Source organism: Parus major, chromosome 5 (genome assembly GCF_001522545.3).
Source record: "Parus major isolate Abel chromosome 5, Parus_major1.1, whole genome shotgun sequence".
In the NCBI taxonomy this organism is placed as follows: Eukaryota; Metazoa; Chordata; class Aves; order Passeriformes; family Paridae; genus Parus; species Parus major.
This window is the reverse complement of record NC_031774.1, coordinates 47,671,891-47,697,892: the sequence shown is the minus strand read 5'-3', so window position 1 is coordinate 47,697,892 and position 26,002 is coordinate 47,671,891. Positions and strand designations below refer to the sequence as shown.

The window sequence follows — 26,002 nt, the reverse complement described above, 5'->3', positions numbered from 1 at the left end:
CCAACTCTTCCTACTGACAAACCTGAAGCATTCTTATTTTATAACTTCAGTATTTTGCAGTCTACCATACTTCCTTTCAATTTCCCTTTCATCTAGTCTTTATACTAATTTATAAACCAATGTATTGGTAAAATAAGGTTAGATTTTCAGATTTGGAAGGGTTCCCTGACACTCAGTTGTACTGATTTCCTCTTTGTTTGCCCAGTGTTACTGTTGTTGGCAACATACATGCCCTCCAGACTCTATTATTGTTCTTAAGTGGAATTCATGGCATCTTCCTCTTCTCTTCCCTCAGGAGCTTTTGTGACAAATCCTCTCAATACAACCAAAGCCCAGATGCTCTGAAATTTCAGTCACTTTTTGTACTTTATTTCCCACTAAGTTACAGGACTGTATTACATTAATATGTCTTCTAGCAGCTACAGATGCAATCTTGTCTTGAATTCCTTCCTGCATATTGATTAAGAACCAAAAAAACAGGATATCAAGACATAGGCACCTAAAAATGGTGGCATTTTGATCTGAAATTTCATACTGACCCATGGCTCTGGCCCAAGCTTGGGAAAAAGGCACCTAGCCCTTTTTTAATACTTTCCAAAGGCAGTAATTGGATAGTATCTGGCAAACCTGGGGTGAGTAATCCATAGCAGTAGCAACGAGGCATTGGAAACTGCAGTGATTAGAGTACTTTCTTCCTGACATAGAAGGGCTGAGTGGGAGTGAGGTCAAGCCCCGGGAACCAGGGAACCAGGTTGGAAGAGGGCACACCCTTCCACTTGTTGGAAGCCAGAGTTCCTGGCTCAGAAAGAACTGCAAAGCTTCTGGGGGGGAAGGAGGCCTGACACTATAGCTTGGTGGCTTGGGGTCTCAGAGCAGAGAGCTCTGCTAGGTTTGAGTCAGTGTGCTGATCCTAAGCACTTTACCCATGAGCTCAGTGCAAAATGGTCCCTAAAGCAAAGTGTGTAACTTACTGTGTGGTGCCTGCTGAGACTCCTCTTCAATATGTAGGAAGAGCTTATCTTTCTGAGACAGAGATGTGTGGGATGATGCTAAAGCTGTGGCCTGAGCCCTGAGCCATCTCCTGCTCAGAGCACTCTCCCACTCCTCAGGCACAAGGGACATCCAGTTCCTGCCTGAAAACTTGACAGTTGTTTGGCAGAGTGAGCTGAACTGCATCTCAAGTTCACATGAAAAGCAAAGGAATTTGAATAGGCTTGCTTTGGGCTTGTTATACTCCTTCCTGAATTACTGTTCTTTAGTATTTTCTTCTGGTTTCCTTCTGCTGACACACCTAAACATGGCTGGACAGCAGAGTTTCACAATTGTTTCCCTAACCCAGCTCATGCCAAATCATTACTCGTGTTGCAAAAGCCCCCACAAAATGTCAGCTAAGCTTTAAATCATTTCTTGTTAAGAAAAAAAAAATAATTAAAAAAAAAAAAATAGAATCCAACCACTGGCCATTGAATTGATGTTAATGATTTAAAAAGAGAGGACTAGAAATGCAGCACAACAGACACAATCCTCAAATCCTTACACCACTGGCCTCCACAGTGGCTCTACTCCAGAAGAGGTTAGGCCATCCTCTGTCTGATGGCTCTTCCCTCACCAGCCACTTCACCTCCACCACTGGCCATGCTCACTTCAGCCAGAGAGAAATGGGTGCAACAAACTCAAAATGACTCACTCATAGCACAACGGTGGCTGCAATGAAGGAGGCCTTGCAACCCACCCAGATACCTGCAGCAGGTTTGTTTTTGGCATCTCTGCCTGAATGTAGAAAGATCTTTTGGTTATACCCACTCAGGTAGAGAAGACCTCAGGCTGAAGAATTGGGGAAATAGATTTATGTCACATATAAAACCCTGGTGACTGCACACATACTCAGAGACAGAAGCCCTCCTGCAACTGGGGAAAGGCCTTTGATATTCCCTTCCATTAAATATTCTTCAGGTACCCGGTCTGGTGACTTCACGTTGCTACAGTCACTCCCAGGGCATCCACCAACCTGTTCCAGTTCCTGCTGATCTTTTCTGGCCAGATTTGAAGCCTCTCAACCAAATGAGATGAGAGGATGCTAATAAAACAGCAAATGGACAGAAAACGTAACCACAGCCCTCTGACCTCTTGCTCTGCTGAGACACTCTGCACCGAAAGAACCCCAAATTCCCCTTTGCCACCTCAAACCTTTCCCCCCTGAAGCGCCCGCAGACCTTCGCACCCGCGGGTGCCGGGGGTGCCTCGTGTGCCGAGCCACGGGGAGGCTGCCCGGGAGCTGCTCGCCCCCCGCTCTCCCGGGCTCGCCCTCGGCCGCAGAGCCGCCCCGGCGCTTACCTTGGCCGGGCACGTGTGTGCGGGACGGGCCGCCCGGGATGGCGCAGGGCCGCCGGCGGGGGAGCGGCGGGTCCCCGGGGAGCCCCCGCCGCGGGCGTGCTGCTCCCCACACAGGCTGCGGGCGCTCGGCTGGGGCACAGCGCTGCTCAGGCGGTGGCTCCGGTGAGGGCACCGAGCTGTGAAGCTGCTCCCCGCCTCGGCGTTACCATCTCGCCAGCCACGCAGTCCCGGCGAAAAACATCGCCTTCAAGCACTGCCGTCATCTCCGCCCAGGGCGCGGGGCTGGCTGGCCGGGAGCGGCATCGCACCCCGGAGCGCGCCCGCTCAACACCGACACCGTCTCCTCCCGAAAGAAAACCAGGAGCCCACAGGGTAACGTGTAACACAGATGGAAAACAGGGAGGACCGCATTGAAAGATGCTTCTGGGTCAGGGCTGTGCCGCTTCCCCGGTCCAACAGCACCATCTCCTGGGTGGCCCCGGCTGCCGGCGGCTCGCCCCCCAGCATCTTCCCGGGAAGACCCTCCACAGCTTTCCTCTGCCATCAACCCATCTCCTCTATTTGTTTTCCTTTCAGGCGCTATCAATATTTTTGCAAATGTTTCCTTTCACATCCTATTGCTTGTCTCTCATGGAGTATCACAGATGGATGAGTAAATAGGTGAAATACTGAAGGATTCTAAGATCTGTGTGTTTTTTTTTAAATCAGCATTAAGAAAAGCGTACAAGACAATAAAGCATACAAGACATTTTTGAATACCAGCCCTAAATCTGCTCTCTTCCTGAGCTTTGAAGGTTTAAATATGTACCCAGTCTTCATGGAACATATCCTCTTTGAAGTAATCAAAAAGTGCTGCTTCTCAGAGAATACCTGTGTTTTCTTCAAGAAAAAAGAACACATCTCCTAGAAGATCTGTTTAGAGTTTAGACAAGTGAAATGATAGCAAAGAACAGAAATGGTGGATTTCATAGTATTACCATCCAATGGGGAAATCCTGCCTGACAGCAGTAGTATTTCAAAGATACTTGTAGTGTGCATTTGAAAACTCTAAAAAGCTTGCTGAGATACACCCTGTAAAAGTGTGTGGTTTTCACTCACTAGATCATATATTTAAGACTAAATGCTCCAAAACGTTATTCTCTCTATAGCTATTACCATACAAGTAACAAATCACTTCTGTATTTCAGTTTTCATTAGTCTGCAAAGTGAAGATTTGTTTCACTGCTTTGAGGCTAAACTGTACATAAAATCCTTCATGCTTTGAAGGCTGTGCTTATATAATAAGCAAAAAAAGTTAACATCAGTGATTTTTTTCTAATTCGATATTCATCCAAAGCCCCTTTAAACTTAATTTAAATGCCTGGCAAAATTTTACAGAAGCACTTCTTTAAAAAATGCTAAGTAGATCCCTCGTGCAAGCTTTAAATTAGGAGGGACAACATACAACTTTAAATACAGACACACATGCCTACACCTGTGCAGTCTCCTGCGGACTGCAGGAGCAGTCTCATGGATTTTTGTGTAAAATTGCTGCAACAATGAAAAGAAAAAAAGTATTTTCCCTGTTGTTTGCTAAATTAACATCTTTTAGTGGCAAAGTTGTTTCAAAATTCATACTGAACTTGGCCTTTGGAGTCTTCTTAGATAATTATAAACCATCAGCACCTGCATTAAGGGACTTAAGGTAAACAAGGTCCTTTGGAGATTACATGTATTCCTACAGCTAGAAAAACATTTCTAGTGACTCCCTCCATGTTTAAAGATGTTTATTTATTTACTCTGATTCTAAAGGTCTTAAAACATTAATGTCATTTGAGAATAAATGTCACCCTTAAAGGGTTTTGTTTCTTCTTGAAAGGGGAATATAAGCCAGCAGCCTGCTGTCTTGCCAGCATTTCTATGGTCCAATTAAGATGTGATCCTCCAAACTGGGAAGATACAAATGCTTGTTGATTACATACATCACTGTGTGTTCATCTCAGCTACACCCTACGACCACCACGGATTTTATGGACTACAATGGTCTTTGTAACCAAAACTCTTTGCTCCTGGCCTACTTCCTTAGTTCCAGAGAATCAAGGGATAACAAGAAGCTGGATGATCGAAAATTGTTGAAAAGAAAACCTGAATCCAGTTAGCTATTTTAGTCCTATTTTCTGTGTAACTGAAATCTGCTTTCCCTGGGAGATTCCAGGAAAGTAGTTAAATCATTGAGGGCTTTCTATAGCCATGATCAGGTCACATCAGAAACAGCACTGCTTTGACAGAGGTATTGAATGAAACAACCAGCATCCCAAAGAAAAAAACCAAAACCAGATAATGAACCACAGCCCTTTACAGAGCAGTGTGTTCATCTCAACTCTTTCAGCCAAAAAGCAAGCTTCACCTACCACCAGCACCATTAACAATCCAAACCCTTTCCACTCTCTTTGCTCTTTCTTACTGTCTTTCCACCTTTGCTCACAGATTCCTTAACTTAGAGATGACTCATATCTTGTAAGTAATCAGTGGGTTTTTTCTTCCACAGTCCTATAATATGGATATTGAACAACCCCGTGTAAGAAGATCTGGTTTTGCAGAAGGGATGTGTAAATCAGATTAGACAGGGAATTATTGATCAGGCTGCCAGATCTGCTTTTCAATACTGCCTTTCTTAAATGCAGGCACTGCCAGGGTCTTACTGGGATTCTTGGTGACATCTCAGGAGAGATTTTCCTTGGTACAATTCTTTGATTTCATGTTCTCAAGCTTGGTTGCTTTCCATGCACTTTGTTAGTATTGACAGATTCCCAGAAAAGTCCTGCCAAAGATTTCGAGCCTAATTTTTAAAGAGAACCAGAGAACTCAGTGAGAACAGGAAAATAAGCCTACATCTTTGTCAGACTTAAAATAAAGGCATTTACGTATTTCAGGGCATTTAGATGGTATAAAGTGATTTTTTCAGAGCAGACAAGCAATGAAGAATATTGACCATGTCCAAACATTTGCTAGCAAAATTAAGGCAAGTCATTAGGGCTGAGAAACACACTCACTGTGTAATCTGTTAATATTCCCTAAGCTGTTAACAGCTGTTTTCTCAGGAAAACAACTTTTGCGTTAATTGATTTTAATGCTCCCAACACAAAATTAGCAGCACAATAGCAAGTGTTTGCAACCTGCTTCCTTCTGCTCCCCACCAGAACCTGCTTTGGTGAAGGTATAAGACAGTAGATCAGCTTTGGAATATGAAATGAACAATCTCATTTGCTTAAACCAGAGCATCTTGTTTCATATCTAACAGGTGTGAACTGCTAGCAAATACAAAGGACTATCTTAATTTATGATCTGGCAGATAGGTTGGTCCGCTCAGTTCAGCCTTTTAGCACAGCAACACCAAGGGCATCCTCAGAATAAAATGTAAATAATTAATGGTTTCCGGTTTGGCAAATGCTCATACTACAACCCTGTAACAGAATAACAATCCCCCATAAACTTACATGCATTCAGAAATATCTCACCCTAAGCTCTCAGCAGGGCAAGCCAACCAAGATGGATCCAGCAGCACCTCACCAGAGGAGCAGCCAGCGGGAATTCCTGCCTGACACAACACACAAGAACACAAAGAGCAGAACTGGGACTGCAGCTCCGCACACCCAACCTTGATCCGTAGAAGCCCTGCAGGTGGCAACACTCCTGCCCAGCCCTGCCACCTGCCCTATCCTTACCAGAGCAGACCAGGCCATTTTGCCTCTCTCTTCACCAAAGATGGCAAGGGCAGGTCCCCATTTTTGATCTTGGCTGTCCTCAGCAACTTCAGTCGGCTCACCAAGGCACACTCTTGACCACTGTTACCTCTTCATTTTAAGGCAGTTACTCAGGAAGAACAAGCAGCTGTAGCAGCTTCCCCCATCCTCTTCCTCACTGCCTGTGACAAACTGCTCCTCCTGGGGATAAAAAAAAAGTCACCCTTTCCTCTGCAGAACCTGTCACATCCTCCTGACCAAGGATTCCTAATGGATCATGCCAGCTGGCACTGCCCCCCCAGTATTAGCTCAGCACAGTCACCCCATACTCCAGTATTATCAGCTGCCTTCACCCACTGCCTAAGAGCATGAGAAAAGCAGGACAGTTTTTTTCTTAAAAAAAATCAGTTTATCTGTGTCATCCCTTTGGGACTGGAAACACATGGTCCCCCTTTTGCCTCTAGTTTGAGGGACAGCAGAGGATGATGAGCAGAGTGCACAATACTGTCCATCTTCTAAAATGATCCCCTAGAACTAATTTCTTAGGGAAAATACTCTCAATCAACAACAAAATAAAGCTTTTTGCGAACATACAAAGTTTACAATTTCAGTAGATGATCATTTTTTTATTGCAGCTGGTTCAACATGATCCTTTTTATAAACATAGAGCGACTGCTCATGCACACATTGGCTGGAAATGCATGGCTTGCACAGGAATGCAAGCAGAAGTCCCAATTTTATTTCCCACTGTGGCTTGGTAACATACACTTTATGGAATCACTGCTGCTTTTACTTGCTCAATAACGTGTTCCAGTCAGGTAGAGATTGATATAAACAGTACTATGTATGTTATGCAAAGGTTTAATCAAGTAATTAAAATCTAGAGAGGGGAAGAAAGTAGAGAAAGAAAACTTCTATGGTTTTTAAAAGCAGGAACTCATGCTGGGAAAAAAATTTGCTGCACAGAGGATAAAGACTACCTGACAATGCTAAAGTTCCCTTTATGTTAAATTGCTGGCAGATATTACTGAAAAATTTCTGCACATCTTGTGCAGAAAACTAGAGAACTATGAAACAGCAAATTTGGGGAATTCTTTTTTAAAAGATTTATTTAGTAGTCAGACTAAGGGTTAACTATCGAAGCAGAAAATAATTAAATTTTCTTCATTACCTTTTTATTTATATTCACTTCAATACTTCAATTTCAACACAAATAACCAAAGACTTCTGAAATTTACTTCTTTTTCTAGACATTGTTTTATATTCAGAATGGCAAAAACTACTTGTGATTAGCCATAAGGAAGTTCATTTAATCTGAATTCAAATGCTCAGAACAAGCCTTCATCGATACCTTAAGCTTTGCATGATGTGATGTGGCACACGAACAGAGAAAATCTTGCACTCACACCTCCATGCCTTACAGCCACAAGTGACTGCCCCAAGTGGAACTTCCTCCTCCACAGTGGTCAGACAGAGACCTCCAGAGCTGCTGTGGTGACCAAGTGAATACACACAACATACACTCTGTACATAATCCTGCTGACCCTGACTGCATTACAGCTATGCAGTAAGATTACTGTTAGCAGTTTGGTAAATCCTCTGCAGAATGTTCTAGTATAGTTTCTCCACTGCTGGCTTAAGTGGGCAGGAGAGATTTAGAAGCAGAACTTGCATCAAATCTCTCCTGTCTACAGGTTCCAGTCCTGTTCCTGTCTTTCACTGACCATTTATAATTTCTTCTTTCTCCAGAACACATTTCATATCCTATGCAGTGGAAAACATCTTAGGCTTCAAAGCAAAAGTAGTGTAAGTTTCATTAGACATTTAAAATAAAGAGCAACTACTGCAGACAATCAACATAAAACACAGTTTATTTCCAACCATTTGTCTAATTCACATGCAGACTTGGTTTATATTAATTAAACTGCATTTAAAAATAGCTTGGTTAGCTTTTAACCTTAGCAGTATTGCTATAGAGCTGAAGCTACACTGGTTATTATAATTTGTTTTCATTTAGAGAAATGTGGTTAGGTAGGTACTGAACACTTCAGAGACTTTCCACAAAGAAATATTTATCTATTCAGTAACCTCTCTGCTGCACTCATCTTACCCACACAAACATTTAATCTGTAAATCCCACGTTTGAAGACTATGTTCTCCTGAGCACATCAGTCAGGAGAAAACACTTGGAAACACAACAAATACAAAAAGATAATAAGCAAATAATACAAGATTACAGTAATAACTAAAGTTTTCTCCTGTACTATTTCAAGCTAGAATACTGAAGCCGTACACAATTCCCACATTTTAGCAGACACAGAACTGCCATACACAAAGTATATGAGCAGGGGAAAAAGCTGTTTTGCAAGAGGTAGAAAAGGTTTTATAAAATATTTAGGCACAATTCTAGCAGTTTTAAAAGCCATCAGAAAATTACAAAGTAATAATGACCACTATACATGTATTTGTACAAGTTCTGTTTATTTTTACCCTTTGGAATAAAAGTATATTTCATGCACTCTCTTATAATCTTTTTTTCTCCTATATCATTGAAAAACTGGTTTTCTCCTATACTGTATGTTATTACACAGGTTTTACAGGCTCTCGGGAAGTCTTATCACCAGGAGTTGAACAGAAGAACAGATGCACTATTACTTAATACTTTTTTCAATAGAAGCAAGGGAATGCAAATGCTGTTTGTATAGGTTCATGTATCAAAGAACAGAGAATCACACACGTAAAACCCATAAAAATATCATTAGTTCTTTTGGTTTACTCCCACCTCAAAGAAGAAAAGCGCTTTTAGAAATGAACTCTTTTAAAACACAAATTTTCACAAACCTTTGCTTTACAGTGCAGTGGTTATACTCGAATTTTCACGATACACATAAATCAAAATACCAAGATCACTACATTTACCATGAGCTAAGAAACATTCACTTAGTGTCAGTTCAAACACATGCCTTCCTCGACCTAAAGTATGTAAGGCTTTATGGGCAACAAGTTCTTATCAAAGATTTGCTTTATTCCTGTCACAGCATTTTTTATTGTTTTTTCTCATTTTACTTTTTCTCTTGGTCTTTTTCTGCATCCAGAAGTGCTGAACGGATTCCTAGTTTCTTCAGCTCTTCTACAAGATCTCCATTCTGATGCATCTGGAGGAGTATATCACAGCCACCAACAAATTCACCATTGAGGTACACCTGTGGGATGGTAGGCCAGTTGGAGTAGTTTTTTATTCCTGAATAAGACAAAAAATAATTATTAGAGGCTTCCCCCCCTCTCCTAATAGAATGGTACTTTAAAAGGAATGCATTGCTCCCACCTAACTCTACCACTAATATTCTAATTTCTTTCCCATAAAGGCAAAAATATATGTAACAGGAGCACTATCAGAAAAAAAACCTATGTTAGAATTAAGTTTGTTTCTCACCCCAACTCAAAGATGTGGGTTGAAAGATATGGAGTCAGCTCCTACACTGACTTCAAGCAGGAACTGGAAAAACACCGCATCTCTTACTCCCAACAAGAAAACTTGACTCTTTCAATCAATTACAGAAATGAGAAGTATTGAAAAATATTGAGAACTGTTTACTTTCTATTATGTTTCCCAGAGGGACTTTAAAATACTTTATGTTCTTTCTGTACTCATACAGTTACACTTATTCCTGCAATTTCAACTGCAAGATACATTTGCCCCTGTAGAGGCCTTACGAATTTCAAATTGCTTTATCTTTCAATGCCAGACCTTACAGCACATGGGAGGGGCACACAGGCTGAAGTCTCTTTAAAAGTACTCATTTAACAAAACACAGCTCAAGTCACAATTATGAGGTACAGAATGAAAGCTTAAAACTATACATCAGAGAAGAAAATGTAAGACCACACAAAAATATAAACTGATCGGATGATACACATTGAAACCAGCTTGCACTTAGGCATCACACAAAAAATTACACAGAAAAATCTTTGTATCTAATTTGCCACTTTTTAAATGACCCTTCAAACAAAGCCATTATTTCTGTGACAGAGAAAATAGCTAAAACCTACTGCTGCTTATTTTTAGAATACAACCATAAGCATTTGATTAGGTGACAAGTTTTGAATTCAACATTTTTATGTATATCCAACATGCAGTGCCTGGAATTTTTCTGCCAAAGGCAGAAAAAAACCCCATATAGCAAACTTAAGCCTACAGAAGTACCTTTTTAAAACATCAGAGTCCACTCAACTTGGAAGCCAACCCCCCACCAACAAATATTACAAGAGGCTTATTACAATAAAACAAGAGAACTTGTTTTTCCCCTTAGAAAACATTTTAGTCTCTAGAGACTAAAAAGGCAAAGCCCAAAATATTCAAGGTAAAGAAGTAGCCATGTAAGGAAAGTATGCTTGCTTTATTGGAACTTAAACCACTTTCTTTTTTAATAAATATGTGTAAGTGCAAAAAGATACAACGGGATTACTTTAATGTATAAAAGATGTAATATAGCTAATAATTCTCCTTAGCAAAATGCAACATGCTTAAAAAATTCAGTAGCCTAAAAAAAAATAAAAAAATAATAACAGTAGCATAGACAAAAAAAGATTGTTGTGACTAATTGTTCCAAACCACTACATACGTCAGCTAAGAGATTTTATACTGACTTCAGATTTTGTGCATGGACAACCAATGTTTCGTAAACCCAAAGTAGGAAGTTTAGCATATAAATAAAGGCCAAAGGGAACCCATAACCATCTAACCTCCATCTTTACCACTTGTAACTCCTTCCTTAGCTTGCAGAATTTTTAAGATTTGATGTCAACTTGCACTTAGCAATACTTTTCTTAAATGCCCTTTGGCCTTTGAATACTCAAAACTGCTTAAACTGTCCTAAATATCTTTTAACCTATCCAAATTTCAATGAAAAACTGTGCTCCATGATTAAGACATGTCAAGGATGACCCTGGTCAAAGAGCCACTGCAGATATGAAATAGGGCTCATTTTTCTTCAGATACCACAATGCTAAACACGAACTGAGAACCAAGGGCTATGCATAATAAATCTACTGCTAATGGGCATTCCAAGATAGCATTTCCACCAATAATTCTTTCACAGAAATATTTTCTTCAAGGACCCAACTGCACACATATACAAGCACTGATAGTACTTTCAAGGACCTATCCAGCTTCATATAAAAGTCAGAATACCATCAAGCTCATTTGCTCTGTGTGCTGCATTTCACGTGCTGGACAAGCTGCTTTAAATGCCTCTGTGCTGGGGCTCTCCCAGGTCACAAACTGAATGCTCCCTCCACTGGCCCCCCAAGCCTCACCTCAGTGCAGCGGTTACTGACACTGCTGTAGTGGTGTTAAAGTTAGCTTGGGCTACGCTTGCTGCACTCAGGATGCACGTTTGTGATGATTCTTTTGGACATCCCAAGGGATCTCCAACCTCTCTGCAGACTGGTTCTTTGCTGTACTTCAGAAGCTGCAACTTCTGCTCTGAAATGCTGTTTACTTTGGAAAAACACACTCCACAGGTCAGGAGTTCAGTCTGACACCTGTGGTAGCACAATGAAAATAACTGAGAAACCAAGATCAGTGCAAAGAGCTACTGAAACAGGTATCCAGCACACCCCCAACCCTCTCCTCAGCTGCAGTTATCAATTCTCAGCCTCTCTTGGCAGCATTAGCACTGATGAAGGATGGGCCACATCAAAGAACTGAATCAAGCAACACTGATTCCTACCACACTTGCTCCAGAAAAGGAACACATTTCATGGACATAACAGAACCATTAAGGTTGGAAAATACTTCTAAGATCACAGAATCCAACTGTTAACTCAGCACCATCATTTATTTACCAGTAGACCATATCCCAAGTATCAAATCCACATGCCTTTTAAACACTTCCAGGGACAGGGATTCCAACACTGCTCTGTGCAGCCTATTCCAAAGCCTGAGAACCATTAGCACTGATACACTGATACTTACTGAGGGAAGGCTAGCCAAGAGTGGGAGAAAGGATCAAGAACACCCGCTTGGCAGCATCCCATGCTTAGATAATGTAGAGACAATAATGAAAATAATCTGAGGGTGAACTACTCCAACAGTTTAAACCACCAATTTTCCAGTATGTAATCCCAAACCTCTCCGCCTCAGTGACTGGAACCAGTCTAATGCTGTCCATCAGTTGAGAACTGACTTAGAGAAACCTGAACTGCCATGGAGCCCAAGAGGGTGCCAAGGTCTCTTAAACCAGCTTTGATAAGGAAGCATTTGTGTATCAGGGAAGTGTATCTTCAGCTCAAGTTCAGATAGATCACATGAAGTACCAATAACTTTAGTTTCACAGATCTGAGTTTTTAGGTAAAGAAGCAAGCAGGGGAGTTGCTCTAGGTTTACAGCTTGCCATATTTTAGCACAGGGTACGCTTCACCAATGGAACTATAAATAGCTAAAAATAAGGTGTTTCAATAGATACAGGCAAGAAACCAACAGGCAATCCAGACATGCCTGAATTATCCTTCCTCCAAGAGCCTACTACAAATGTATAAGCACACATATATTCAGACATTGAAGTTAGGTTCAGGTGAACACAAAGCTGGTGGCCAGCTCTCATACAGCAATCTCCTTGCAGATCAGTCTTTTGTTGATGTACTTGATACTTTCACAGCTAAAGGTTCCACACTCCCTCACTATGCATGCATGCATGCATGCAGTGCAGACTACCTTCACAAAAGCCTAGAAACATGCTGCATATCTAACTGTTTGGCACTTGAGGCCAGATCCTGGCCTTCAGTCAGTCACTGCTGAAAGACAGCTGGCAACTTAGAGAACTATAGCTTTGAGCAGCCCTGTCTTCTCTTGGCTTTAGGGTGCAGTAGGTAATACACCTGAAGCAGTACAAGAATTCTGCTGCCCTTGAAAATGGCTGTGTTGTTCCCCCAAATGTTCAAAGCTCAGTTCTTTGTGCTAGCTGTGGCACTCAGCTCACGGTCCAAACTGCTACTTCAACTTGCAAGCCCAGTGATCCAGATAATAAATTGAGCTGGCCCTCTACACAGTTGGACAGGTACCAAAGCTGGTGCATGGAAAGTAATAGAACAACTTCTTTAAGCACCTGAGAACCAGCAGGATATTGTGCAAGGGTACACTCCCGTAACTGCATTCTATGTAGCTTAGACACTGGAGGGCTGGATCAAGACATGAATTTCAATTTAAAAGCCAGAAGGATACTAACCTCTCTCATTACCTAGCACAAGTCCAAGTTCATGTGGAAGAAAAATTTAAATTACACAGGAAGAAAATACTATCTATTCACATGGTCAAGTGCTCAGAGACTGTAACTTATAAATTCATTGCCCATTCAGAGGCTCACAAAAGCCCCCTTAACCGAAAGTTAAATGTTGATGGTTTTATTTCAGTGGTTTTTTCCCCTCCTTTTTAATTTATGAGTTGTGGGAAGAGGTTAAGAGTTTGTTCTAGTTAACAATACAATTAATAAATTCAGATATGTAAACAAAGTTTAGAAAATGACCATGATTTGTTCACATGCAAAGGCAGAGGAAGATTTACTTGAACAAAACCAGCCTTCATTAAAAAAAGATGTCACTACACAGAAATTCCAGTATCTAAGCTTTTAGACCATAACAACTATTATAGTTGTGAATTGAAAAGTGAACAAAGACTGGAGAAATCAGCCTTTTAGCTAAGAGCTAATAAAAAACTGAGTTAGTCAGATGACACCAAAAACAAAGGAGAACAAAGTCACCTGATACAAGCCAGCACGTGGCTTTAAAGCACATTTTAGTGTATTCTGGGCAAGAACTGTTAATGCCACACACATACAAGCCTAATTACTATATACTTGTATATACTTTTTTTGTTTTAAAACTTTCTCAAATAACCACATAGAACCTCAACAGTCAGCTATGCACATTTAAGAGGGAAAGATGAAAAGCATTACCAGAACAGATTACTAGCTTTCCACATCTGGCAAAAAACCCCGTATATAGAATAGCTACTACCACTTGTGCAGTAATGGTGAAACGATTACTAAATATTTCTTGTGCAAATGATTAGCATAAATTTGTATTTTATCAAGAGAATCCCAGCAGGCAGTACCAGCTGGGAATCAAGTAGTACAAGTCTAAGCCATACGTGAAATTTCCCTAAACTGTTCACAGGGGAGACAAAACCTGATAACAAAGTATTTCAGAAGTCTTTAATGCAGCTCTCTATCTTTGAACCAGGCAAGGCAGCGTGGCACAAAGAGCCCAATCTCCAAGCATCACCCTGCACACACAACTGCGCTCTGCTGATAACTGAGACCTCTTGAACACAGGGAGGGTCACAAAAACCAAACCAGGGCGTTTGGGCAGCAACCTCAATGGCACATCTCTGCAATACACTTCTAGTTCTACTAACACCCAAACAGAATCCCACAATTAATTAGGTTAGAAAAGACCTCCGAGATGATTGAATCCAATCCATGACTGAATACTATCTTGTCAACTGGACCATGGCACTACGTGCCACATCCAGGCTTTCCTTAAACACTTCCAGGGGTGGTGACTCCAACACCTCCCTGGGCAGGCCATCCCAATGTCTAATAATCCCTTTCTGGGAAGAAATTCCTCTTAGTATCCAACCTATAGCTCCCTTGGCACAACTTACGACTGTCCTCTCGTCCTGTCGCTTATTGCCTGGGAGAAGAGGCCGATTCCCACATGGCTACAACCTCCTTTAATGTAGTAGTAGAGAGTAATAAGGTCACCCGTGCAGACACCATGGCACTCGTCCAGGTTAGACATCACCAAACTCCCTCAGCCGCTCCTCACAGGACATGCATTCCAGACCCTTCCCCAGCTCCGCTGCCCTTCTTCCCACGATGAAAAAAGAACAGAGCCCAAGCCAGCCCACCCAACAAAGCAAGAGTCAAGTTACGGGTGGGACAGGCGGACAGGGGCCGCGCCCACAGTGCCCGAAGTCAGGGGAGTTAAGACAAGTCCGGCCTCCCGGCAGCTCCCGAGGGCCCTTTCCACAGGGAACCGGCCCCGGCTCTGTCCCCACCAGGAGCCGGCTTGGGCTGCACAGGCCCCGGGGAGACGGCACCCAGAGGTGAGCCCGGCCCGGCCCGGCGCTGACCTTGGCGGAGGTCGGGGTCCTGCAGCACGTCGTGGGCGCGGTAATCCTCCACGCCGTGCAGCCGCAGGATCTGCACCACGGCGTTGCTGAAGCCGCAGAGCGGCTGCGCCGGGCTGCCCTTCATGAACACCACCACCGGGTGCTCCCGCACCAGCCGCTCCACCGCCTCCCGCGACCCCGAGCCGCCGCCGCCGCCCTCAGCCCCGCCGCCCTCCTCGGCCGCCTGGCTGAGCGGGCGCCCGGTCCGGCCCCGCAAAGCGGCGGCGGCCCCGATCCGCCACCCCGTCCGCACCGCCGCTCTCATCGCCCCGCCGCCGGCACCGCCGCACCGCACCCGCACCCGCACCGCCCGCCCATTGGCGAACGGCCGCCGGGCCGCCGGAGAGCTTCCCTCGCATAGGTGCAGGCACCCGCCAATCAGCACCCACAGCCAATAGCGCTGAGATGCAGCGGGACTTGTCCCGCCCAGCAACCCTAAGGCTGCTTCGTTTTCCTAGTGGAGGGAACAGAAGCGCTGCGGCTGCATTGGGGGGGAGACCTGTCAATCTAACGTGGATTGGTTAATCCCGCCCCCTCCGCGGACGCCATTGGTCAGGCTGCCCCGGGGCGGGGCTTTTCCCTGGATGCTCGGGTGGGCGGCGGGCGATTGGTGTGAGGCTCCTTCCGCTTCCGGGTGGCGGCCGCACGTGTGGGTGCTGCTGCTCCTGCCCGGGCCTGCGATATCCCCGGCATGGACCGGCCGCGCTTCCCCTCCCGCGCCAGCACCGTCGGCTCCGCTGGGCCGCGGGGAGGGCTGAGCAGCACGGCGGGGAGGCCTTGCTGGGCGGCCGCTGTTGTGCTCAGCCTCTCCCTTCGGGCCTGGGGGCCCTCGAGGACCTCCGGGCTGTGCCGGCGTCGCCGGCCTTCGGGTGGGATCTGGGGTTTAACCCGCCGGCCCTTCGGTGGTGCAGGCGGTGGTGGAGATCCCTCGGGCTGGGACTGTGTTTGGGTCAAGGGAAATCCGGGGAGAAGGGGCTGATGGAGCGGGGCTGCGCTGGAGTAGCTGCGGTGCTGAAGCGTGCTGGGGTGCCCCGGTGGCAGCGGGGAGCCGCTCCCCCGTTCAGTCGGCAGCTTCTGTACCCGCAGGCGGCGGAGGCTGTTTGTGGACAGCTGGCAAAGCATGGCTCTGTCTCCTTCCTGGCTTTGGCCGTGTCCGGGACCGATTTGACTGCGTTCAGTTGCCCGGGTTTGGTTGATTTTTGATGGGCTAAATCAGGAGGTTTGTCCCTGAGAAGGTAGCGGTGCTTTGCATGTTCCGATTTGGTGCTGAGAGCGGAGGCCCGAGTAGTTTTGCACAGCTTGTGCTGTCACCCGAGCAACTGGCAGGGGTGGCAGCGGCATGGAAGAATGGGAGCAAGACTGGGCTTGGCTGCCTGCGCAAAAGGATGGTTCAGTCAGTGCCGGAGCAAGGGCAGGGCTGCCGAATGTCAGCCAGAGAAGTGCTGGATTTGGAACGTGTCCTGCAGACGGCCGCCTGTGCAGCCAGCTTTGCTTGCTCTCCTGGGCAGATGCCGTATTCTTTCCAAGAACTTGGCGCAGAGCGTGGCGGTCTCCGAAAGCAGCAGGGTCCATCCTGTAAGTAGAAGAAAATGTTGAAGAGTTTTCCTCTGTACTAGAATACAGTCTCTCACAAGTAACAAGTCACAGTGTATTTTGAGTGCTAATTTACATTGCATCTGGACTTTTGGTATATTAGTGACCATTTGTCTTATTTACATTTGTATGGAAAATAACTTCTGCCATCCAGTTCTGTTCTTGTGAGAGCTTTACAAACAAGACCAGCTTGTTTTCAGCGTTCAGGAGGACTGCTTGCCTCATTCTTGTATTTTGTGGAATCCAGCTGATGCGTGACTGGCAACTTTGTTTTAATTTTTTTTTAAGCCACCTCAAGATCACTTCTCTTTCATTTTATTTAAATTTATTAAGAACAGATTGCAAAGGGAATTGTTACAAACTTGCTCTTTGTCATCCCATGTGAATAGGTCATGAATAAGTACCGTGTTGCAGTATCTAAATGTAGATGTATTTTTGAGGAAATGCTTTCTATGTTTAATCTGAAGACAAAGTTCATACATTGTGTTGATGATGAACACCATGTAATTTGTGAGTTGGTATGTTTTGCTTTCAAGAAAATCACAAGCCAGGCTCAGCCGTGGTGATCAAGACAGAGAGGAGTGTTTGCTTTCTGTGATTAATTGTGATTAACATGGTGAAGGTTGTGCAGTATGAAAAAAAAAAAAAAAAGTCTTGTTTGTGCTAGATGGAACTGCAGTAACTTATGCAGAGTAAAAGTATGTTTTCCTATTTGTCGGACTTGCAATATAGAAAGACCTAACAAGTGTTAAATGTAATATCATTAAATGACAAAAGAGGTGGCCTCTTTTGTCATTTTAATCAAGTATAAAGACTCCTGCCGCTTTTACATCCTGGGGAGTCAAAGTGGAATTAAATAAAAATTGATGGACAAGAAAGGTATCTTTTTATTCTTAATGACAACTAAGTGTTTTCTTTCAATGAAATGTTGGGCTATGAACAGAATACTGTGCTATTTGCCTTCCTGAATTTTGTCCTAGCTATTTCTACAAAGGGATGGTTCATTAAAAATAAGTAACATAAAGACATCAGGCTCAAGTGTAATAAACCCTGTGAGTATATATTCTTTCAGCAACCATATAACCACAGCTGTAGTTTAATCCTCTGTAGTCTAAGAGGTGCCCTTGGTTGTTGGTACCCTGGGCATACCGGGCTTGCAGAGAGAGCAGCAGCATGAGGAAGCCGAGGCATGACTGTCAGAGCGCAGCAGCAACATGCGCAATATTCCTCCAACAGTTGCCACTCTGTTGCCACGGAGATAATGACTTTTCCCATGTCATTATTGATCTATCAACAGTAAGAGCAATTTTGCAGTCTGATATTGTTTAGCAAATAGAGTAACATCTGCTGAACACTGAAAAAACTGCTATAAAATGCTGGAAAGCTTCTCAGAAGTCTTGTGTACTAGGTTAAATAGTTGAATTTGTAGTTACTGTAGTTTTATGAGATTGGCCTATGAGATATTAAGCTTAACTGAATGCTTTTTAATAAAATACTTAGTATGGTCAAATGCTTTTGGATTATGCAATATGCAGCACTCAGAGGATAAACACTTACCTGCTGATAAAACTTAGAACAATTTGTCCATTACACTCTAGAAACAGATAATTATGTCACCATCTATTAGTCTAAGTGAAACTTCTTGTGTTTTTCAGATAATGGTTTAAATCATCTGTTCAGAAGAAATATTAATGGAATTCCCATAAGACTCCTGGCATTTTGCTGATGTTCCTGTTAGAAGACCTATCACCTCATTTTTGAAAACTCATAAAAGCACCAGTATTCAAACTGCAAGGATTAAATGCTCAGTCAGTCATAAACTGGGTTTACTTCAGACATTCTGCTGCAGAACAGAATTATGATTTATCAGTTTGTGGTTTGTTCTCACATGGTACACAAGGAGGTGGAAATCCAAGAATGATGCTGTCAGCAAAAAGGTTTTTAATTCTTTTGAAAAAGGGGAGGGCTAAATTAGCTAGTGAGAAAGAAAAGTCTCATTTCAGCTTATCAGAACAGGACACATCTTTATGTTCAAGTCTGATATATGTGTCATTCTTAATTGTGATAGTGGCTGAAAATGAAGTCCCTTGTTATGCCCTAACAATCGAGCACTATTTAGGTGGGGTTTTTTTGGTTTTTTTTTGTTGGTTATTGAAGTTTTTAAGTGGGATAGCTTGAACTCCTGCTGTTTTGCATGCCTGGTAAATAATCTCAGTGTACCATCACAGTAACATCTGGCAGCAGCAACATATCCTCAGCTTTGAGAGAAGTATGAATGACTAAAATGTACTTACAATTCTGGGCTTCCTAACTTGTGAGCACTGAAAACACATCTGTGAAAAGTTTTGGAAATGTGCTAGTTTTAAAAAGTTGTGCAACAAACAGCAGAAACAAAGCAATGCTGCGGGTGTTTTACAGGGAAATAGACATTTTGGAACCTGAACTGTACCTGTTAGATCCTGTTTTGGATCTAACCTGGAGATCTATACCTAAGTTTGTTTCTGAGCTGGATAGGTAAGAAAATAATATCCATGGATTTATGGCATATTCCTAAGAGGATATTTGTGTTGGCCTTAAAATACAGTAGTCCATTTCATAAATGAGAGAGGTGAAGAATATTTACAAAATGACCTGTATCAATTTAACTAATGGGGATATAAACATGACCTAAGGTAGTTTTTTGATTTAAACCATGTAAAGATAGCTTTGGCAGAGAGGGATCATGGTGAACATCCGAGGAGAAATGTCTGAGCCCCACATTTAACAAACAGAATGGAAGGTCATGTTCAGGCTGCTTGAATGTGGACCTTTAAATGAGGCACTCTTTAGACTTAATTTAGTTCTTAATGACACTGGTATCACTGTCTGCCTCTTTGTGAGGTTTTTTTCAGCTTTGTGAGTTGTGACACTGTCCCCAAGCAAGGACAAGTACTGTGACCTCTGTAAGAGAGGAGCAGGTTTATTCTTTGGGATAAGTAAGCTGCTTGGAACTGTTCTGGCATATGAAAATCTGCTAAATCCTTGTTTCTGAATTTGCAGGTGGTAATGGTACTTGAGTCTTTCAGTATTACAGAGGAAGAATAATTTTATATGCATCTATTTCTGTGCAGAACTGAGAAATACTGCCTCTAATGAGAGCACCTCTGGCCTCTTTTCATCCGTGAGTTAGGATTGCTAAAATCTTTGATGGGCCGTAGAAAAAGACTGGGCAAGCTCAAGAAAAAAATTGATCTCCTTATTATAAATACATCATTGTGGTATCAAGTCCTGAGCTATAGAAGGCTATGGAGTGGAGTTATGGTATTGTAACCAAATGCATGTCCTGTTCTTTGCTTCCTGTGCACTCTCATGCACAGAAACAGGGTCTTGGTCTCTGGTATGGTAATTTGTAGAGCTGTAATTTACTTAAAGTGCTGGAAGTGTCTCAGCTTGTAGAAAGGCTGGGAAAACCCCAGGTGCTCACTGCCTGTGAGGTTCTTGTGCCTCAGTTAAGGTCTGCCAGCACACTGTCACGGCAGTGCTGCCAGGGGTGCTTTCACTGGCTCTGTTTATTTGAGAAGCATGCAGGTGCAGTGAGGTGCTCAAGAGCGTCTGCGATTATCGTGTGTGTCATGACCACGAGGGGGCCCTGGGAGCTTCGGTCCGGGTGAGGCCAGAGTTACACACTGTGCTACAAGGGCAGGGCTGATTGCTTGGTACCTCTGGTTACATCCCTTCTTGGTCAGCACTTCTGAATTACCTTACCTCTCCTGTATACTTCTGGTTTTAATTAAAGTATTTTGGTATGTAATTTTGAGAAATGCATCTCGTTACAAAAACTCAACTTGGCTTTAATAAATAGCACTGGCTATTTGATCTTCTCTGTGGCAGAAGACAGATAGTACCAAGCACATCATTCACATGTGAGTTTCATCTCTATGACCTATTTCCCCAAGTAAAAATTCAAGAGTTCTGCACACAATACTGTATTTGTAAAGTAGAAGGAATTGGTATGAAGAATCTTAATGAGGGTTTTTTGTATATCTTAAGAGCTTTTAAGCTTGGTACTACAATATATTAATAAAGATTCTTTCTGTGCACACCCTTTAGTCTTTAATTTTTTCTAGGAATGCGTGTTTGTGAAATCAGCAGGTGCTTTGAACTTGGTGTGCTTTAAATCCCTGCCTGCTGACCACAGGTATTGATGTCATGTGTATGTTAAAAGTGTCCATGAGTACAGTAGGACTATATCATGTGGTCTGCAGAGTTTTTATGTGATGTGAAGAAAATCAGATGCAAACACGTAGCAGAAACTTAAAATGGGAGAGGAGGAGTGGGTGTGTTGGGCATACTTGAATTTGTAATGTGTGGACTCAAAGATGAAGAATGGAGTCAAAGTATCTCGTGTGGGAGGTAAAAATGCAGATTCTTAAAGAGGAGCTCAGAAACTTGAATTTTTCGATTGATGCAGTTAATTAAAAAGAAAAACTTGTAAAATCAGAAATAACAATATGTAGACGAGGGAGGTTTGGGAATTTTTGATGTTCTAAAATGTTTTTACTTTCTGTTTTTGAAAAATGTGTATGTTTTGAAAATCTGACTTTTCAAAGAGTACTTATAAATGCTCCATATAGATAGGGTGATATTCATTACTCTCACTGTGCACATGCAGTGGTTTTATTGCTCATAGCAGACAAGTTTTTGGGGGGATAATTATTAACTATGCCCTTTAGAGGACAAGCAGTTCTTTCATGGAACAGGCAGCTTCTCCACAAATGCAAGCATATGTATCTTTTGTCATTTCCTTTAAAATAATTGCATCCTTTCTAATGCTTCCCTTTAAGTTAATTTCTTGTAATTTGGTGATTGAAGTTTCCATCCTGCAGTAATTCAAGTGTTTCCTCTTAAGTTCACAGTAGCTTTCTTCCCTTGCTAATATCCATGGCACCTGAGATTGCTTCCCCAGCCTCAACATAGCTAGCAACTTGCAGGATAAAGATCTTGGCCCTGAAAGTTGTGTGTCATTTAATTGTAGCAGTTCTTGGTCTTGTATAAAAGCCTGCTTTATAATCAGCTTGACTTCATTTTAAACAGACAAACAAAAGCATTTTCAGCCTGGCAGAAAGCTCTGAGTTTCAGAACAATCACTTTCCTTGTCATAGTGATGCTCAGATCACTCTGAATCATCCTTGGACTCCCTTTCTTATCAGTAGCCCTTTTGCTCTTTGTTCACATCCTACTTTTTCATCCTTGCTAGTCCTGGGAGACAGAAGGAGACAAATGTATACCCTCACAGCTGCTTTTTGTCACTGTACTCTAGTTTGAAGCAATCAGAGTGCTCTGTTTTATCATGCTTGACTACCACGGTGAATGATTTAAGGTCTGTGTGCCATGGAAGGAAGAAAGTAAAACTAAAGACTTCCAAGACTGACAATCTTTTAAACACTGGCATACAACAGTTGTTTGGTGCAGCATGTGTTTCCCAACCCCTAAAAGATTAGATCTAAACAAATTGTTCTACAAACCTGTCATGTCTAGGAAAAGGGAGACTATTAAAGGTGAAAGTGTAGCTCCAAACCTACTGAGTCTCAGGGAAATTGGTATAACAAAACTGTATTTGTGGTGGGAAGGGAAGCAAGGAATAATTTTAATCATGGAATGTCATATAACAACAGTTGTCTTTGCTCTCTATTCAGAGGACTTCAGAGAATATTTTCTTAAACTAGTTGCTGGCAACTTCTATAATTAAAAAAAAATTTGCGGAGAGTAGTAAGGAAGAAACCCTAATGCAGTGGAATTGTTACACAGGAGATTTGCCTTCAAATCCTGATTTTCATGGAGTCTTGGTTTTCCCTGGCTCCTTTGCTGAGTGCCAATGGGGGCATTGCTGTTAGTTACAGAAGTTAGCACTGCATCCTCCTAAACCTTCCATTTTGCTTGCTGCTGCTTCCTTCACACTTTCAAAGCACATCAGAGATCCATCCCCTTTAGGGACTGGAAGGTACTATAAGTTCTCCCTGGAGTCTTCTGATATGATCCTGTCTGTATGTTGCTCAGTAAACTACAGTATGTTGCACCTGGCTGTGGGAGTAATTGAACAGGATTGGACTTCTAGGCCAGCCTTGAGAGTTCATTGGATGTGACCAGACTTAGAATGTATCACACCATTTGTGAATTTGAAAATGCGGTAGTTCTTATTGAACATAATTGGAATTACAATGTCCCATTTGCCCTGAATTTCTGTTCATTAGTGTTGACTTTGCTATCACTAAGAATAATCCCAGCTTTTCCCAGCCCCTCTTGATATCTGAGGCCAGTTGGGAAGAAAGGGGTATTATTTTTCTGCCAATCTTAATTCAACAAAAACTTTGGCCATAAAGTGACAGGGTGTCAGAACTGATCCAATAACAGGAAGTCTCACGTCCCTGTGGAGGTAGTCAGTCTGTGATCAGGTGTGGAGCCAAATTAGACAAAAGGTAGAGAGTCCAGCAAATGCAGCAGGGAGAATGTGAAATACAGGGTTTCAGTCCATATGGTCTCTGGATGGGTAAGAGAGGCAGGAACTTAGCTTGGTTTGCCAGTGTGGTCCTTGGCCTAGTGCTCCTGAGGATATGTTGCTTTGGCATCAGCATTTAGAGTTTACAGTTTTTGATTCCTCACTAACTGAGGGGAGGGTTCTTGTGTAGCAACTCCCCCCACCACCCACAAAAGTTTTCTGTCAAGCAATATGCAATGTCTTGTAGCTAAAAAACAATACAAAAAACACTGAAAAACTCCAATATTGAAACCTCTCATGCTAAAGACATGTCACTGGTATGCTTCACAGAACTGTTACTCTGCCAACAAATGCTGTCCCACCCTGACTGCCATGTGACTCATTATTTGTATAACAATTTTGTGTTGCTGTACCCAAGAAAACATAAAGGAAAACATCCTAATACCTTGTAATACTAGTTTGTCACCAGTTATGAGCATGAATAAGTGGGTGTGTTACACTAATGAGAGAGAGCAGCTACCCTGCAGCATTTTAAGTGGTTCTCTGATACCCTACAGCTGTCATGCAGGCCCTCCTGTGTACTAAGCCATGCCAAAACCATTGTTACGTTTGCAGTATTTGGTGCTTTCCACCCAGTCTCTTGGGCATTCTGCTCATCACAGGAAATGCCTGAAAATGGTATATATTCACTGACTAAATGCTTGTGGTTTGGTTTATAGGCTGGGCTAACTGCTTCTAAAAATATATTCCTTACTTCCAAAGAAAGAGAGCTAGGGCTGCTGTTCTTTCCTTTTCAGAAGCCCCTCCACCCTTCCGCACTGCTTGCAGTCATTCTAACCTCTCCTTTGTCATTTACGTGTGGTTTGTGGGCAGCTTTTTATTGTTTGGGTAATGCACTGAATGCTCATTTACTTAATGCCTGCTGTTTGCCTGTGTGTAGGGATTTTTGTAACTCAGCATGTACAAGCTGTTTGAGGGAGTAAAATCGGAGCCATGAAAGCCTCCACATGGGAAAATGCAGAAGAGGAGCTTCATTCAAGCAGTTTTTAGATACAGTGATGTATTGTCCCCCACCAGCAAGCTTTCTGAATACAGGGGTTTGAAAGGTCTAGGTATGCAAAGTAACTTCCTAGGGGGTGGTTTCCTAAGGAATTAATCACTTTCAGTAACAGTATTTCATCTACTCGCCAAGATAACTGATCCTGCTTTCTTAAGGCAAATTCACAAGTAAGATTTTATATTCTCTGTCATCTACCTATTCTAGATGCATTCCTTTGGATTACAACCCATTTGGATTGTATCCATTTCCTCACACTATTCCAAAGGTCATTGATATTCAGCTCTGAATTATCATGGGCAAGGGCAGTTGCATAGGCATAGATTCAATTTTACACAGTCTTTATAAACTTACTCCAAGTAAATAGCCTGTCAAAGCCAAACTAGCAAATAAATTATTTCCCAAATTAGAAGAAAGGTTTGCAAAACAAAGAGTAAACAAAGAGTTTACAACATTCAGTTCCCCTCTCAGTGACAATTTCAAACATAGTCACCCCAAATTGTACTACTACAGTATGCCCTGTGGGCAGTGGAAGCTTCAAGGTCAGAGCCAACCGTAAAAGTACATTCATTACCATAAAGTTTTGAAAGAATTTCCTATAACCTTTTCCACTGCTGGTGAAGGATAGGGATTCCTGATGCTTTGGGAGCAATATAAATACAGAGCTACTAGAGATAAGAGTGTGTTGGCACATGGATGACAGATCACCTTGCTGGTGTGGGCAGCACATACATAACTATGTATCTCGAGGCTCTTGGCCACAGAGCTGTTGTGTGTAATCAGAGATTTTTATCGCAAATAGCCGTTTATTTTGCTCGTTAGGCAGATGAACCGCCCAACTTCCCAGCAGCAGAGGGCAGCAATATAACCCCTGCCAAAGAGGATGGCTTAGTTCTTTATGAAATGCAAGCTTTTCACATGCTCATTAAGTTTGTTTACATTATATTACTGTTCAAATATGAAGAAGCTGTTCGTTCTTTCCTCCTTCCCTCCCAGTGGCTCAGCACACAGGCTCTCACACGATTACAACTTTCTGATGCTGCAGATTGAGCACAAGATGTTAATGACTCTGGCTTCTCTCGTTGGGCTACAGAACCGACGCTGTGGTTCGCAGTGCACCTCCACTGCTGCTCCTTTTGTTTCTGATTTTTTTTCCATAATTGAGCACACGCAGTAGACTTTGTGTCTGAATCAGTACTAGAGTGGAAAGAGGGTGTTTTTTTTACTAAGTTTTCGTTGATGGTTTTTCCCCCCAAAATCTAATGTATCCGGATGAATTCCTGTTGGCACTGCCAGTGATGAGCTGGGGATGTTTGATGCACGTGTAAGTGCTGAGATGCAGTCTGCCTGCTGACCATTCAGAAGAAACACCAAGAGTCTTCCCCACGTGTTGGCACGGATCGCCGGAGCTACCGGCACGGGCAAGGATCGCCCGGGGCTTGTCGCTCGGTGTTCGGTGACTCCCGGAGCTGCGAGTCCCCCAGGACTCGATACTGTGAGAAACTCAGCTTCTCCTCTTCTGCTGCATTTTACTCCGCTAAAAATAGCAGAGGGCTCACCTGGCGCCCACGGCCGCCCGTCGCTGCCGCCGCCAAGGCCAGCCCTGCCCCGCTGCCCTCGGCGGGGGCTCCGCGGCCGGCGGCGCTGGC

The 26,002-nt window shown here is 43.0% G+C and overlaps 1 protein-coding gene, 2 long non-coding RNA genes and 1 other non-coding gene across 5 annotated transcripts in view; 2 read left to right on the top strand and 2 right to left on the bottom strand.

Moving 5' to 3' along the window:
- Positions 1-2,754, bottom strand: part of LOC107206075 — a 159,902-nt gene extending 157,148 nt beyond the window's left edge. The window contains exon 1 of one of the 2 annotated variants that reach the window (XR_001522255.3): positions 2,335-2,754. This is a non-coding gene — a long non-coding RNA (uncharacterized LOC107206075). The remainder of the gene's footprint in view (positions 1-2,334) is intronic. The other variant, XR_001522254.2, reaches the window with a different exon arrangement.
- Positions 2,755-7,904: 5,150 nt separating this feature from the next.
- On the bottom strand, positions 7,905-15,542 carry GLRX5 (glutaredoxin 5). The gene is made up of 2 exons (XM_015631706.1): positions 15,190-15,542; positions 7,905-9,297 (listed from the first exon to the last, which is right to left on the bottom strand). The coding sequence occupies exons 1-2, from the start codon at positions 15,491-15,493 to the stop codon at positions 9,119-9,121; spliced, it is 483 nt and encodes a 160-aa protein (XP_015487192.1). The 5' UTR covers positions 15,494-15,542; the 3' UTR covers positions 7,905-9,118.
- An 80-nt stretch (positions 15,543-15,622) lies between these two features.
- Positions 15,623-20,902, top strand: LOC117244524. The gene is made up of 2 exons (XR_004497790.1): positions 15,623-16,803; positions 18,477-20,902. It is a non-coding gene; the product is annotated as an uncharacterized LOC117244524 (long non-coding RNA).
- LOC117244621 lies at positions 17,923-18,195 on the top strand. Its single transcript, XR_004498064.1, has one exon.
- Positions 20,903-26,002: the final 5,100 nt, after the last annotated feature.

Excerpts from the sequence above, each read along its gene's own strand:
- GLRX5 (XM_015631706.1), bottom strand. The coding sequence starts at position 15,493 with ATGAGAGCGGCGGTGCGGACGGGGTGGCGGATCGGGGCCGCCGCCGCT. Across the intron at positions 9,298-15,189 it reads GGACCCCGACCTCCGCCAAG|GAATAAAAAACTACTCCAAC; the intron begins GTCAGCGCCGGG and ends TGTCTTATTCAG.